Source organism: Xenopus tropicalis, chromosome 1 (genome assembly GCF_000004195.4).
Source record: "Xenopus tropicalis strain Nigerian chromosome 1, UCB_Xtro_10.0, whole genome shotgun sequence".
Classification (NCBI taxonomy): Eukaryota; Metazoa; Chordata; class Amphibia; order Anura; family Pipidae; genus Xenopus; species Xenopus tropicalis.
The window spans coordinates 190,718,505-190,735,371 of NC_030677.2; the positions used below are offsets into that span (position 1 = coordinate 190,718,505).

At 38.8% G+C, this 16,867-nt stretch overlaps 1 protein-coding gene across 2 annotated transcripts in view; it reads right to left on the reverse strand.

Annotated features, from left to right (window-relative positions):
• LOC101730936 (serine/threonine-protein kinase shk1/pak1-like) overlaps positions 1-16,867 on the reverse strand; it is a 100,393-nt gene that overhangs the window by 5,861 nt on the left and 77,665 nt on the right. Inside the window, exons 14-28 of one of the 2 annotated variants that reach the window (XM_031894087.1) lie at positions 5,815-5,913; positions 5,269-5,304; positions 4,947-5,045; positions 4,714-4,758; positions 3,423-3,461; positions 3,139-3,174; positions 2,987-3,022; positions 2,823-2,870; positions 2,666-2,701; positions 2,262-2,360; positions 1,683-1,718; positions 1,388-1,441; positions 1,146-1,235; positions 594-662; positions 137-172 (exon numbers count right to left, since the gene is read on the reverse strand). In XM_031894087.1, coding sequence (XP_031749947.1) covers positions 137-172; positions 594-662; positions 1,146-1,235; positions 1,388-1,441; positions 1,683-1,718; positions 2,262-2,360; positions 2,666-2,701; positions 2,823-2,870; positions 2,987-3,022; positions 3,139-3,174; positions 3,423-3,461; positions 4,714-4,758; positions 4,947-5,045; positions 5,269-5,304; positions 5,815-5,913 — 858 coding nt within the window. The remainder of the gene's footprint in view (positions 1-136; positions 173-593; positions 663-1,145; positions 1,236-1,387; positions 1,442-1,682; positions 1,719-2,261; positions 2,361-2,665; positions 2,702-2,822; positions 2,871-2,986; positions 3,023-3,138; positions 3,175-3,422; positions 3,462-4,713; positions 4,759-4,946; positions 5,046-5,268; positions 5,305-5,814; positions 5,914-16,867) is intronic. The other variant, XM_031894088.1, reaches the window with a different exon arrangement.

Below are 16,867 nucleotides of genomic sequence, written 5' to 3' on the forward strand. Positions count from 1 at the left end.
TGATAAACTAATATTATGCAGTCGGACAAATAACCTTTCTAACATGTGAGAAGCACAGAAGGTGTAAGAGGGAACAGAGGGTAGAAGACTGGGGGCTGGAACATTTAAGCCAAAATACAGTTTTACAGCTACTTACTGGGTATTTCTCAGCGAGTGAGATGGTGTTATTCCCCTGAGGAAGAGAAAAGGGATTTAATCAGAGCAACTCATTTTGTGGAACTGCTAACATTATATTTTGTAGAGCAAGGAAAGGATTCATTTACTATGTGGTGCCAGTATGTTAGTTAAAGTAGTTTGGCTCATACATAGGATGTTTATAATGGACTGGCAGATACATCTTGGTTAAAACAGAGAACATTTGCCCCTTTACAACTTTAGTTTAAGGAACAGGCCTTGTGCTGAACTATACTTTGCTTATAGTTTGAACCCTCTTTATAAAAAAAAATCCCTCTCTCCCACACAAGCTGAACCGCTGGGCTTTGAGATAAGAGCAGCTCATTATCCAGAAGGATTGAAAAGGGGAAATCTATTTAAATATAAATCAATGAAAAGGTTGAATTAGATCTTTTTGTTTAAACCTCATTGAGACCCACCTCGTTGGTCGGAGGTCCCACTCGCTTTCTTTGGGAGATCTTGGGCTGGCAGGTGGTAGTGCCAGATTCCTGGGAAAGAAAATGTGTTGTTATATAAACTGATCTCAAAGTAGAACTGCAACACACAAATGTATATGTTTGTGCCCATAAATAAGGGGAGATAGAGCTTTGGAGCGGGCTTGATGGTTGTTATGTTTTGCAGTGTCCTTTCTTTTATACCCCTCATTGCTCTGATTGCAGGAGTTTGTGTAGTGAAGCCTGCCTGGATCTTGGATTTAGTGTGTATGTTCTAGAAGGGCAATGGGAGATGTGGAAGGTCTGAGAGGATGAAACGGAGGCAAAAAGTGGTGCCCAACCCACCCCACTGAGCCCTTGTGCATTTGACCTGCAGGTAAGAGTGGGATGGGGCCTACATAAGAGTTTGCATGATGTGGTTGGATGGGGGCCTGCTCGGAGCCCAAATAGGTTTAAAATGATTTAATGCTATATTGAGAGAAAAAATATTAAATTAAGCTCAAACCTAAACTATAGGGAAAAAAATGAAGCTCAAACCTCCTTAAGGTCTTTCTCCTCCTCTTGGCTCAGTTCCTTTACTGAGCCCTCGTCCTGGCTGGTGTTGGTGCCAGTTCCTTTAGGTGACGCCTGGGAAATATAAATACAGTTTCTCAACCATCTGTGAGAGCTTAAAAGTGTCATTAACATGTACCTAGAGAAACGGTCACAATGGATTTTATGTAGCCGAGTTGGATATTTTAATATAATTGTGTTTGTCCTTTACATAATTTTCTGCTTACCTGGTAGTGGCAGGGGCTGGTGTCGTCGCTCGCCTGCACTATCAGTTCTTCCTCCTGGTTAAGTCAGAAAAAAAGAAAGATTTTAAAAAATACTTTTTTGGCTCTGATAAAAACTGAGCCCTTTTAAACACATTGCCTGACGCAATGGTTCTAGGTGCAGACCAATAAGAAGGCTGATGCCTTAATTTCTGGCCAAGTAGGCGGTGCCTAACAAATTGCCACCCCCAAAGTGAACCTAGATTTGATATTCTCTTAATATATCTTTTTCTATTGTGATCCTATTATTTTTTCTTACCTGACAGCTGTTATCATCAGGGAATGCTGGAGTCTCCTGATTGAAAAAAAGGTAGGAAAAAGTTATTGCACATTGAAATATTTCTGTTTTATAGAAGCTGATATACAGTCTTGCATAAAATATATGGTGATTTTTATTTGCCCGACACAGTGGTACTTATTTACTTATATAGGGTAAATGCCGGATGCGGTGGCACATCAAAAAGCATTTAGGAACATAGGGTCGGATTGTCAGCCTGTGTTTATCCAAAGGCCGAGTATCTAGCATGTGTGGCAGGAGCCTATGAGTTAAATTGTATGAGTGTATGTAATCATAGCAACCAATCATATTTTTTTTATTTTCTAATTTATACACGCTAGAAGACCAGTAAGAAATAGATGCTGACTGGTTAACTGAGGCTAACTTGCTCTAATGCAGTTGCCCACACCAAACTATGTTAGTAAATCATTTTCACTGTTTGGTAAATCTTATTATCATTATTATTATTCTTTACAGATATTATTCATGACCCCTGTAGCTCCAATACAAACTGAGCCCTTTTAAACACATTGGGACCCCTGCAAAATATTTGGCCCATACCTCACAGGTGTTAAGCTGAGGGACATCGCTCTCATCTAAACATTCCTGGTAGTGGCAGGGGCTGGTGTCGTCACTCGCCTGCACTACCAGGTCTTCCTCCTGGTTAAGTCAGAAAAAAAAGATTTAAAAAATAATTTCATGGCCCCAATAAAAACTGAGCCCTTTTAAACACGTTGCCTGACGCAATGGTTCTGGGTTCAGACCAGGAAGAAGGCTGATGCCAGTGTAGGGGCTGATTCTTGGCCTGTGTTTTTCTGAAGGCCAAGATCAGCCCCCTATATGGCATTAGCCTTAATTTCTGGCCAAGTAGGCGGTGCCTAACAAATTGCCACCCCAAAGCGAAACTCTAATTTGATATTCTCTTAAATATCTTTTTCTATTGTCCCCCTATTATTTTGTCTTACCTGACTGATGTTATTATCAGGGAATTCTGGAGTCTCCTGATTGAAAAAAGATAAGATAAAGATGTTGCAATTTTTAATATTTCTGTTTTAAATAAGCTGATAAATAAAAAATATAGGTTGATTTTTATTTGCCCTCTCATCCCTTTCTTATGCTTACATGGCAGATGTTAATTGCCGGCTCCATTTTCTGCTCTGGCTCCTCCTCCTAAGAGAAATAAAGTTAGTTATCTAATCAACTTATTATAACTCTGTAGTTTAGTGTCTAAAATGTACCTTGTACAATACAAATTCCCTAAACTACTGAAAACCAAACCTACTTACCTGGCAGTTATTGTTGCCAGGGATCTCTGTCGGTTCCTGGTAAAGAGATAAAAGTCAAGTTATCAAATCAAGTCAGCATTTTAGAAAGGGAAAATAGATAATATGTTATATTAAGGGACTGGTGTTTTATTATTGAATTATTTGATACTCACTTGGCAAACAAGGTTGCCAGATCCATTAGATGGTTCCTGGTAAAGAGAGAAAAATTGATCAGAGTCACAGATATCTACTAAATGGGGGGGCAGTGCTATAACTATTGTATGCACAGATCCATATGTGGATGGAAATAACATTTATATCACAAGTTATATGGGTATAAGTTTATTGGCTATAGTTAGCGGTTTGCTAACAGTCATATTCTGTTAAAGTCAACACAACATTTAGGAAGAAGCTAATAACATAAGGAATCTATGATACCATCTCCTTTACTGCTTACCAGGCAGATCGGTGGTTTGGGCTCTTCCGTGGGCTCCTCCTGTGAGTGAAAAAAGTTGACGTTACTTTATGGAATAGAAGGCCTATTATCCAATGCAAGTTATCGCTAAAGGTGAATGTTTAGTCTCACAAAAAGATGCTTTTGATGAGATATAATTAATATGTATAAATAAATTTAGGGTTGATATAGGGATTCATTGTGATAATAATGCAAAGACTAAAGTCCTCCTTTGCGAGGACTATATTTCATTCATCAATAATATTTTTATACCTGTAGGGCACATTCCTCCAGCCATCAGGTGCTTATGCAATAGGACAATGTTTTGGAACAGTCAGTAGACTGTACCTAGTAGCCAATCAGATATGTTTCTACTTAGTTTTGAATATTAATACACTGCTTAGTTTATAATTTTGTCAAGGGAGTCTGCAAGTCAGTTATAACGTTATCACTGAAGTATCCATTATCTTTAGTGACACAATTATACCTAAGTATCTAAACTCGGTGACCCTAAAGGTCCCCATACACGGGCCCATTCTAGATGCCGATATCGGTCCCTTGGACTGAACTGGCAGCTAATCGGCCCGTGTATGGGCACTACCGACTGGCCTGCCCAACCGATATCTGGCCTGAAATTGGGCAGATCTCGATCGGGCAGGTTAGAAAATCTAGTCGGATCGGGGACCACGTCGGCTCGTTGATGCGGTCCCCGGACCGACTTTGCCTATGCCCGTCATTATAATTCGATCGTTTTGCCCAAGGGTCAAACGATCAAATTAGCCTAAATTGACCCAATATCGCCCACCCGTAGGTGGGGATATCGGGAGAAGATCCGCTCGCTTGGCGACATCGCCAAGCGAGCGGATCTTAAGGTGTATGGGCACCTTTAGACGATCCTAAACATCAATAACGGTTTGTAACAATAAAATCATTAAATCACTGTATTATATGGGTCATCTATGGAGCTGGCAATGGATGATTCTGCAGCTGAATTTCAATATTAAATGGTTTTAAAAGTGAGGAAAGTGACCATTGTTATCAATCAGTGGATAAATGTTTACAAATGTTTATTATTCAAAGAAGAAATAATAGGGGAATGTGGCGAACTGGGAATACATTGACTTAATCCAGTTTGTTTAGTTCAGATTTATATGAATTCAGTTTGTATATAGTGCAACCTCATCCAGGTTATTGTACGTAGAAATCTATAGGCAAGGAAATAACATGGCTTTGATAACGCAAACAGGTAGGAAAATGGTGTTTAAGAAATGAAGTTGCTCAGTTCTCTGCTTACCACGACAGATTCACAGGTGTTACAATCTGTTCGATCTTGTTCCCTCTGTAGTGAAGAAAAAAAGGTTTATCACATAAAAAAATGCACAAATATGAAAACTATAATTTTCACTGTTTGGTAAATATTATTATTATTATTATTCTTTACAGATATTATTCATGACCCCTGTAGCTCCAATAAAAACTTTGCCCTTTTAAACACATTGGGACCCCTGCAAAATATTTGGCCCATACCTCACAGATGTAAAGCTGAGGGACATCGCTCTCTTCCGAAGCTTCCTGGTAGTGGCAGGGGCTGGTGTCGTCGCTCGCCTGCACTTCCGGGTCTTCCTCCTGGTTAAGTAAAAAAAAAAAAAGATTTTAAAAATAATTTCATGGCTCCAATAAAAACTGAGCCCTTTAAACACATTGCCTGACGCAATGGTTCTGGGTGCAGACCAGGAAGAAGGCTGATGCCTTAATTTCTGGCAAAAAATTGCAACCCCCAAAGTGAAACTCTAATTTGATATTCTCTTAATATATCTTTTTCTATTGTGACCCTATTATTTTTTCTTACCTGACAGATGTTGTCATCAGGTAATGCTGGAGTCTCCTGATTGAAAAAAGATAAGAAAAAGATATTGCACATGATATACAGTCTTGCATAAAATATAGGGTGATTTTTATTTGCCCGACACAGTGGTACTTATTTACTTATATAGGGTAAATGCCGGATGCGGTGGCACATCAACAAGCATTTAGGAACATAGGGTCGGATTGTCAGCCTGTGTTTATCCAAAGGCCGAGTATCTAGCACGTGTGGCAGGAGCCTATGAGTTAAATTGTATGAGTGTATGTAATCATAGCAACCAATCATATTTTTTTTATTTTCTAATTTATACACGCTAGAAGACCGGTAAGAAATAGATGCTGACTGGTTAACTGAGGCTAACTTGCTCTAATGCAGTTGCCCACACCAAACTATGTTAGTAAATAATTTTCACTGTTTGGTAAATATTATTATTATTATTCTTTACAGATATTATTCATGACCCCTGTAGCTCCAATAAAAACTTTGCCCTTTTAAACACATTGGGACCCCTGCAAAATATTTGGCCCATACCTCAAAGGTGTTAAGCTGAGGAACTCCGATCTCATCCGAAGATCCCTGGTAGTGGCAGGGGCTGGTGTCGTCACTCGCCTGCACTACCAGGTCTTCCTCCTGGTTAAGTAAGAAAAAAAGATTTTAAAAATAATTTCATGGCTCCAATAAAAACTGAGCCCTTTTAAACACATTGCCTGACGCAATGGTTCTGGGTTCAGACCAAGAAGAAGGCTGATGCCAGTGTAGGGGCTGATTCTTGGCCTGTGTTTTTCTGAAGGCCAAGATCAGCCCCCTATATGGCATTAGCCTTAATTTCTAGCCAAGTAGGCGGTGCCTAACAAATTGCCACCCCAAAGCGAAACTCTAATTTGATATTCTCTTAAATATCTTTTTCTATTGTCCCCCTATTATTTTGTCTTACCTGACAGATGTTATTGTCAGGGAATTCTGGAGTCTCCTGATTGAAAAAAGATAAGAAAAAGATGTTGCAATTTTTAATATTTCTGTTTTAAATAAGCTGATAAATAAAATATAGGTTGATTTTTATTTGCCCTCTCATCCCTCTCTTATGCTTACATGGCAGATGTTAATTGCCGGCTCCATTTTCTGCTCTGGCTCCTCCTCCTAAGAGAAATAAAGTTAGTTATCTAATCAACTTATTATAACTCTGTAGTTTAGTGTCTAAAATGTACCTTGTACAATACAAATTCCCTAAACTTCTGAAAACCAAACCTACTTACCTGGCAGTTATTGTTGCCAGGGATTTCTGTTTGTTCCTGGTAAAGAGATAAAAGTCAAGTTATCAAATCAAGTCAGCATTTTAGAAAGGGAAAATAGATTATATGTTATATTAAGGGACTGGTGTTTTATTATTTAATTATTTGATACTCACTTGGAAAACAAAGTTGCCACAGATATCTACTAAATGGGGGGGGCAGTGCTATAACTATTGTATGCACAGATCCATATGTGGATGGAAATAACATTTATATCACATTATATGGGTATGGGTTTATTGGCTATAGTTAGCTGTTTGCTAACAGTCATATTCTGTTAAAGTCAACACAACATTTAGGAAGAAGCTAATAACATAAGGAATCTATGATACCATCTCCTTTACTGCTTACCAGGCGGATCGGTGGTTTGGGCTCTTCCGTGGGCTCCTCCTGTGAGTGAAAAAAGTTGATGTTACTTTATGGAATAGAAGGCCTATTATCCAATGCAAGTTATCGCTAAAGGTGAATGTTTAGTCTCCCAAAAAGATGCTTTTGATGAGATATAATTAATATGTATAAATACATTTAGGGTTGATATAGGGATTCATTGTGATAATAATGCAAAGGCTAAAGGCCTCCTTTGCGAGAAGTATATTTCATTTATCAATAATATTTTTTTTATACCTGTAGGGCACATTCCTCCAGCCATCAGGTGCTTATGCAATAGGACAATGTTTTGGAACAGTCAGTAGACTGTACCTAGTAGCCAATCAGATATGTTTCTACTTAGTTTTGAATATTAATACACTGCTTAGTCTATAATTTTGTCGAGGGAGTCTGCAAGTCAGTTATAACGTTATCAGTGAAGTATCCATTATCTTTAGTGACACAATTATACCTAAGTATCTAAACTCGGTGACCCTAAAGGTCCCCATACACGGGCCCATTCTGCCGATATCGGTCCCTTAGAATGAATTGGCAGCTAATCGGCCCATGTATGGGCACTACCGACTGGCTTGCCCAACCGATATCTGGCCTGAAATTGGCCAGATATCAATCGGGCAGGTTAGAAAATCTAGTCGGATCGGGGACCACATTGGCTCGTTGATGCGGTCCCCGGACCGACTTTGCCTATGTCTGTCATTATAATTCGATCGTTTTGCCCAAGGGTCAAACTATCATATTAGCCTAAATTCCTCCAATATCGCTCACCCGTAGGTGGGGATATCGGGAGAAGATTCGCTCGCTTGGCGACATCGCCAAGTGAGTGGATCTTAAGGTGTATGGGCACCTTTAGTAGGTCCTGAACATAAACAATGGTTTGTAACAATAAAATCAATAAATCACTATATTATATGGGTTATCTATGGAGCTGGCAATGGATGATTCTGCAGCTGAATTTCAATATTAAATGGTTTTAAAAGTGAGGAAAGTGACCATTGTTATCAATCAGTGGATAAATGTTTACAAAGGTTTATTATTCAAAGAAGAAATAATAGGGGAATGTGGCAAACTGGGAATACATTGACTTAATCCAGTTTGTTTAGTTTGGATTAATATGAATTCAGTTTGTATATAGTGCAACCTCATCCAGGTTATTGTGCGTAGAAATCTATAGGCAAGGAAATAACATGGCTTTGATAACGCAAATAGGTAGGAAAATGGTGTTTAGGAAATGAAGTTGCTCAGTTCTCTGCTTACCACGACAGATTCACAGGTGTTACAATCTGTTCGATCTTGTTCCCTCTGTAGTGAAGAAAAAAAGGTTTATCACATAAAAAAATGCACAAATATGAAAACTATAATTTTCACTGTTTGGTAAATATTATTATTATTCTTTACAGATATTATTCATGACCCCTGTAGCTCCAATAAAAACTTTGCCCTTTTAAACACATTGGGACCCCTGCAAAATGTTTGGCCCATACCTCACAGATGTTAAACTGAGGGACATCGCTCTCTTCCGAAGATCCCTGGTAGTGGCAGGGGCTGGTGTCGTCGCTCGCCTGCACTTCCGGGTCTTCCTCCTGGTTAAGTAAGAAAAAAGATTTTAAAACTAATTTCATGGCTCCAATAAAAACTGAGCCCTTTTAAACACATTGCCTGACGCAATGGTTCTAGGTGCAGACCAGGAAGAAGGCTGATGCCTTAATTTCTGGCAAAGTAGGCGGTGCCTAACAAATTGCCACCCCCAAAGTGAATCTAGATTTGATATTCTCTTAATATATCTTTTTCTATTGTGACCCTATTATTTTTTCTTACCTGACTGATGTTATCATTAGGGAACGCTGGAGTCTCCTGATTGAAAAAAGGTAAAAAAAGATATTGCACATTGTAATATTTCTGTTTTATAGAAGCTGATATACAGTCTTGCATAAAATATAGGGTGATTTTTATTTTCCCGACACAGTGGTACTTATTTACTTATATAGGGTAAATGCCGGATGCAGTGGCACATCAACAAGCATTTAGGAAGATAGGGTCGGATTGTCAGCCTGTGTTTATCCAAAGGCCGAGTATCTAGCACGTGTGGCAGGAGCCTATGAGTTAAATTGTATGAGTGTATGTAATCATAGCAACCAATCATATTTTTTTATTTTCTAATTTATACACGCTAGAAGACCGGTAAGAAATAGATGCTGACTGGTTAACTGAGGCTAACTTGCTCAAATGCAGTTGCCCACACCAAACTATGTTAGTAAATAATTTTTACTGTTTGGTAAATATTATTATTATTATTCTTTACAGATATTATTCATGACCCCTGTAGCTCCAATACAAACTGAGCCCTTTTAAACACATTGGGACCCCTGCAAAATATTTGGCCCATACCTCAAAGGTGTTAAACTGAGGGACATCGCTCTCATCTAAAGATCCCTGGTATTGGCAGGGGCTGGTGTCGGCGCCCGCCTGCACTACCAGGTCTTCCTCCTGGTTAAGTAAGAAAAAAAAAAGATTTTAAAAATAATTTCATGGCTCCAATAAAAACTGAGCCCTTTTAAACACGTTGCCTGACGCAATGGTTCTGGGTTCAGAGCAGGAAGAAGGCTGATGCCAGTGTAGGGGCTGATTCTTGGCCTGTGTTTTTCTGAAGGCCAAGATCAGTCCCCTATATGGCATTAGCCTTAATTTCTGGCCAAGTAGGCGGTGCCTAACAAATTACCACCCCAAAGCGAAACTCTAATTTGATATTCTCTTAAATATCTTTTTCCATTGTCCCCCTATTATTTTGTCTTACCTGACAGATGGTATTGTCAGGGAATTCTGGAGTCTCCTGATTGAAAAAAGATAAGAAAAAGATGTTGCAATTTTTAATATTTCTGTTTTAAATAAGGTGATAAATAAAATATAGGTTGATTTTTATTTGCCCTCTCATCCCTCTCTTATGCTTACATGGCAGATGTTAATAGCCGGCTCCATTTTTTGCTCTGGCTCCTCCTCCTAAGAGAAATTAACATTTATATAACGTTATATGGGTATAAGTTAATTGGCTATAGTTAGCGGTTTGCTAACAGTCATATTCTGTTAAAGTCAACACAACATTTAGGAAGAAGCTAATAACATAAGGAATCTATGATACCATCTCCTTTACTGCTTACCAGGCAGATCGGTGGTTTGGGCTCTTCCGTGGGCTCCTCCTGGTTGAGTGAAAAAAGTTGATGTTACTTTATGGAATAGAAGGTCTATTATCCAATGCAAGTTATCGCTAAAGGTGAATGTTGAGTCTCGCAAAAAGATGCTTTTTATGAGATATAATTAATATGTATAAATAAATGTAGGGTCGATATAGGGATTCATTGTGATAATAATGCAAAGACTAAAGGCCTCCTTTGCGAGAAGTATATTTTATTCATCAACAATATTTTTTTATACCTATAGGGCACATTTCTCCAGCCATCAGGTGCTTATGCAATAGGACAATGTTTATACCTCAGTATCTAAACTCGGTGACCCTAAAGGTCCCCATACACGGGCCGATTCTAGCTGCTGATATGGGTCCCTTAGACCGATTCGGCAGCTAATCGGCCCGTGTATGGGCACTACCGACTGGCTTTCCCAACCGATATCTGGCCTGAAATTGGGCAGATCTCGATCGGGCAGGTTAGAAAATCTAGTCGGATCAGGGACCACATTTGCTCGTTGATGCAGTCCCCGGACCGACTTTGCCTATGCCCGTCATTATAATTCGATCGTTTTGCCCAAGGGTCAAACGATCATATTAGCCTAAATTCCTCCAATATCGCTCACCCGTAGGTGGGGATATCGGGAGAAGATTCGCTCGCTTGGCGACATCGCCAAGCGAGCAGATCTTAAGGTGTATGGGCACCTTTAGTAGGTCCTGAACATAAACAACAGTTTGTAACAATAAAATCAATAAATCACTGTATTATATGGGTCATCTACAGAGCTGGCAATGGATGATTCTGCAGCTGAATTTCAATATTAAATGGTTTTAAAAGTGAGGAAAGTGACCATTGTTATCAATCAGTGGATACATTTTTACAAATGTTTATTATTCAAAGAAGAAATAATAGGGGAATGTGGCAAACTGGGAATACATTGACTTAATCCAGTTTGTTTAGTTAATATGAATTCAGTTTGTATATAGTGCAACCTCATCCAGGTTATTGTGCGTAGAAATCTATAGGCAAGGAAATAACATGGCTTTGATAACACAAATAGGTAGGAAAATGGTGTTTAGGAAATGAAGTTGCTCAGTTCTCTGCTTACCACAACAGATTCAAAGATGTTACAATCTGTTCGATCTTGTTCCCTCTGTAGTGAAGAAAAAAAGGTTTATCACATAAAAAAATGCACAAATATGAAAACTATAATTTTCACTGTTTGGTAAATATTATTATTATTCTTTACAGATATTGTTCATGACCCCTGTAGCTCCAATAAAAACTTTGCCCTTTTAAACACATTGGGACCCCTGCAAAATATTTGGCCCATACCTCACAGATGTTAAACTGAGGGACATCGCTCTCTTCCGAAGATCCCTGGTAGTGGCAGGGGCTGGTGTCGGCACTCGCCTGCACTTCCGGGTCTTCCTCCTGGTTAAGTAAGAAAATAAAGATTTTAAAACTAATTTCATGGCTCCAATAAAAACTGAGCCCTTTTAAACACATTGCCTGACGCAATGGTTCTAGGTGCAGACCAGGAAGAAGGCTGATGCCTTAATTTCTGGCAAAGTAGGCGGTGCCTAACAAATTGCCACCCCCAAAGTGAATCTAGATTTGATATTCTCTTAATATATCTTTTTCTATTGTGACCCTATTATTTTTTCTTACCTGACTGATGTTATCATTAGGGAACGCTGGAGTCTCCTGATTGAAAAAAGGCAAAAAAAGATATTGCACATTGTAAAATTTCTGTTTTATAGAAGCTGATATACAGTCTTGCATAAAATATAGGGTGATTTTTATTTGCCCGACACAGTGGTACTTATATACTTATATAGGGTAAATGCCGGATGCGGTGGCACATCAAAAAGCATTTAGGAACATAGGGTCGGATTGTCAGCCTGTGTTTATCCAAAGGCCGAGTATCTAGCACGTGTGGCAGGAGCCTATGAGTTAAATTGTATGAGTGTATGTAATCATAGCAACCAATCATATTTTTTTTATTTTCTAATTTATACACGCTAGAAGACCGGTAAGAAATAGATGCTGACTGGTTAACTGAGGCTAACTTGCTCAAATGCAGTTGCCCACACCAAACTATGTTAGTAAATAATTTTTACTGTTTGGTAAATATTATTATTATTATTCTTTACAGATATTATTCATGACCCCTGTAGCTCCAATACAAACTGAGCCCTTTTAAACACATTGGGACCCCTGCAAAATATTTGGCCCATACCTCAAAGGTGTTAAACTGAGGGACATCGCTCTCATCTAAAGATCCCTGGTAGTGGCAGGGGCTGGTGTCGGCGCCCGCCTGCACTACCAGGTCTTCCTCCTGGTTAAGTAAGAAAAAAAAGATTATAAAAATAATTTCATGGCTCCAATAAAAACTGAGCCCTTTTAAACACGTTGCCTGACGCAATGGTTCTGAGTTCAGACCAGGAAGAAGGCTGATGCCAGTGTAGGGGCTGATTCTTGGCCTGTGTTTTTCTGAAGGCCAAGATCAGCCCCCTATATGGCATTAGCCTTAATTTCTGGCCAAGAAGGCGGTGCCTAACAAATTACCACCCCAAAGCGAAACTCTAATTTGATATTCTCTTAAATATCTTTTTCCATTGTCCCCCTATTATTTTGTCTTACCTGACAGATGGTATTGTCAGGGAATTCTGGAGTCTCCTGATTGAAAAAAGATAAGAAAAAGATGTTGCAATTTTTAATATTTCTGTTTTAAATAAGGTGATAAATAAAATATAGGTTGATTTTTATTTGCCCTCTCATCCCTCTCTTATGCTTACATGGCAGATGTTAATAGCCGGCTCCATTTTTTGCTCTGGCTCCTCCTCCTAAGAGAAATTAACATTTATATCACGTTATATGGGTATAAGTTTATTGGCTATAGTTAGCGGTTTGCTAACAGTCATATTCTGTTAAAGTCAACACAACATTTAGGAAGAAGCTAATAACATAAGGAATCTATGATACCATCTCCTTTACTGCTTACCAGGCAGATCTTTGGTTTGGGCTCTTCCGTGGGCTCCTCCTGGTTGAGTGAAAAAAGTTGACGTTACTTTATGGAATAGAAGGCCTATTATCCAATGCAAGTTATCGCTAAAGGTGAATGTTGAGTCTCGCAAAAAGATGCTTTTGATGAGATATAATTAATATGTATAAATAAATGTAGGGTCGATATAGGGATTCATTGTGATAATAATGCAAAGACTAAAGGCCTCCTTTGCGAGGAGTATATTTCATTCATCAACAATATTTTTTTATACCTATAGGGCACATTTCTCCAGCCATCAGGTGCTTATGCAATAGGACAATGTTTATACCTCAGTATCTAAACTCGGTGACCCTAAAGGTCCCCATACACGGGCCGATTCTAGCTGCTGATATGGGTCCCTTAGACCGATACGGCAGCTAATCGGCCCGTGTATGGGCACTACCGACTGGCCTGCCCGACCGATATCTGGCCTGAAATTGGGCAGATCTCGATCGGGCAGGTTAGAAAATCTAGTCGGATCGGGGACCATATCGGCTCGTTGATGCGGTCCCCGGACCGACTTTGCCTATGCTCGTCATTACAATTCGAACGTTTGGCCCCAGGGCCAAACGATCGAATTAGCCTAAATTCCCCTGATATCGCCCACCCGTAGGTGGGGATTTTGGGAGAAAGCTGTATGGGTACCTTTAGTAGGTACTAAACATCAACAACAGTTTGTAACAATAAGATCAATAAATCCCTGTATTATATGGGTCAGCTATAGAGCTGGCAATGGATGATTCTGCAGCTGAATTTCAATATTAAATGGTTTTAAAAGTGAGGAAAGTGACCATTGTTATCAATCAGTGGATAAATGTTTACAAATGTTTATTATTCAAAGAAGAAATAATAGGGGAATGTGGCCAACTGGGAATACATTGACTTAATCCAGTTTGTTTAGTTCGGATTAATATGAATTCAGTTTGTATATAGTGCAACCTCATCCAGGTTATTGTGCGTAGAAATCTATAGGCAAGGAAATAACATGGCTTTGATAACGCAAATAGGTAGGAAAATGGTGTTTAGAAAATGAAGTTGCTCAGTTCTCTGCTTACCACGACAGATTCAAAGATGTTACAATCTGTTCGATCTCGGTTCCTCTGTAGTGAAGAAGAAAAAAAGGCTTATCACATAAAATAAATGCACAAATATGAAAACTATAATTTAAAGGGGAAGGAAAGCCAAAATGTTAGGTACCCCCAAGTGACTTTAATCGCTTACCTTTGACCCCAGGCTGGTGCCCCTATTAGGAGAAAACCGCACCAGCCCGGGGTACCTGCAGCGAGCTACCCAAGAAATACCCAAAAGATATTATTGGAACTGTAAGCTGTAGTGGGGGAGTCAGTGACATAATGAAGGATTTGGTAGAAAAACAAGTAATTTTTGTAATGTCTAATATCGACCAGGGTGGGGGTATGTTTGCTAGGGGGCGAATCAGTGACGCCCAGGATGGGGTCAAGACGCAAATGGGGGCAGAGTTATGACATCACCGCCCACACCAAGTGAACCTAGTAGTGCAGAGTAGCGAGGCAAGTTGGGAGAGGGAATTGGGGGTGTACAGGGTGGCTCAGAGGCAGATCGGGGGTTGGCTGGGTCCAGAGAACTAATTATTATAAATTTACAAGTACAGGTATGGGACCTGTTATCCAGAATGCTCGGGACCTGGGGTTTTCCGGATAAGGGATCTTTCAGTAATTTGGATCTCCATAACTTAAGTCTGCTAAAATTCATTTGAATAAACCCAATAGGGCTGTTCTGCCCCAATAAGGGGTAATTATATCTTAGTTGGGATCAAGTACAGGTACTGTTTTATTATTACAGAGAAAAGGGAATCATTTAACCATTAAATAAACCCAATAGGGCTGTTCTGCCCCCAATAAGGGGTAATTATATCTTAGTTGGGATCAAGTACAGGTACTGTTTTATTATTACAGAGAAAAGGGAATCATTTAACCATTAAATAAACCCAATAGGGCTGTTCTGCCCCCAATAAGGGGTAATTATATCTTAGTTGGGATCAAGTACAGGTACTGTTTTATTATTACAGAGAAAAGGGAATCGTTTAACCATTAAATAAACCCAATAGGGCTGTTCTGCCCCCAATAAGGGGTAATTATATCTTAGTTGGGATCAAGTACAGGTACTGTTTTATTATTACAGAGAAAAGGGAATCGTTTAACCATTAAATAAACCCAATAGGGCTGTTCTGCCCCAATAAGGGGTAATTATATCTTAGTTGGGATCAAGTACAGGTACTGTTTTATTATTACAGAGAAAAAGGGAATCATTTAACCATTAAATAAACCCAATAGGGCTGTTCTGCCCCCAATAAGGGGTAATTATATCTTAGTTGGCATCAAGTACAGGTACTGTTTTATTATTACAGAGAAAAAGGAAATCAGTTTTAAAATTCTGAATTATTTGATTAAAATAGAGTCTATGGGAGACAGGCTTTCTGTAATTCGGAGCTTTATAGATAATGGGTTTCCGGATAAGGGATCCCATACCTGTACATTGCCAGTACATTTGCAAGATGATGTGGAAGTCATTGGGAGCTGTCATAGTGAAACATTTCTACTATTTAGTCAATTAAAGCTTTTCAAGGCTTTATACATTTTTTGAGCTTTGCGACCCGTTAAAAAATTTTAAAATTATGAATTTTAGGTATTCATGGTTTTTCGATCTTTGATCGCACAAATTGACTCTTCAGTACATATATACAGTCTATCAGGTGTTTAGAGATCATCGAGTAGCTGAGTCGGAGCACAAGTTTGTCTCTCCGTGAACTTTTCCACAGAATTAAATATATGATGTTACAGTAGAAAGAATGAAATCCTTACCTTGCCGAAGCAAGAGAAACAAGATCGCAAACGCTTCACGAATTTTCGCAATTTGCTCATCTTCGCTCAGAATTCTCTCTATGGAGGCAAAAAGAAAAACATAATTTTAGTCATTCCCAGTACTGTGCTCTATGTACAATTCCTGCTTCTAATATATGTAAGAACATGGGGGAGCCCTACACTAATGGGGTACCTTGCCCCAGTGCTGGGAAATAAGTTGAGTAGAAAAATCATCAACCACAACATTTTATTTTTGGCCGCAGTTTTGTTTAAAAAAAAAACTGCCAATAGTGGAATTTCGCAGCAACTCCACGCTTGGTGAAAAATTTTGCTCATTGCTACTCGAGAATATTGTTTTTAACAAATCATCAGAATTTATTAATATTATTATTAAAGCAAAAACCCACAAAAGTTGCCAAAAAAAATCAGGAAATGAAAGCTTGTGAGATTCAACAGAAGTCAATGGGAATTATCTCTAAAAGCTTCTTTTCCCAGTTCTTAAAAACAATTAAGATTTTTTTTGTGACTCTCGCTGGTGTGTGGCTTTTGTGTGCGGAAAAAAATGCACGCTGAAACATTTTGGAATTTTCTTAAATAATCCACTATTTGAAAAAGAAACCCAAAAAATACGTTGCATAGGTTTTGTCACATTTATTTGTTGCGAGTTTTCCCCCCAGTAAATATGTAATTGAATAATTAAATGTATTTTAGTATGATCATTATTATTATTAACATTTATTTATAAAGCGCCAACATATCCCGCAGCGCTGTACAATAAGTGGGTTTCATACATTGGACATACAGAGTAACATATAAAGCAATCAGTAACAGATACAAGAGGTG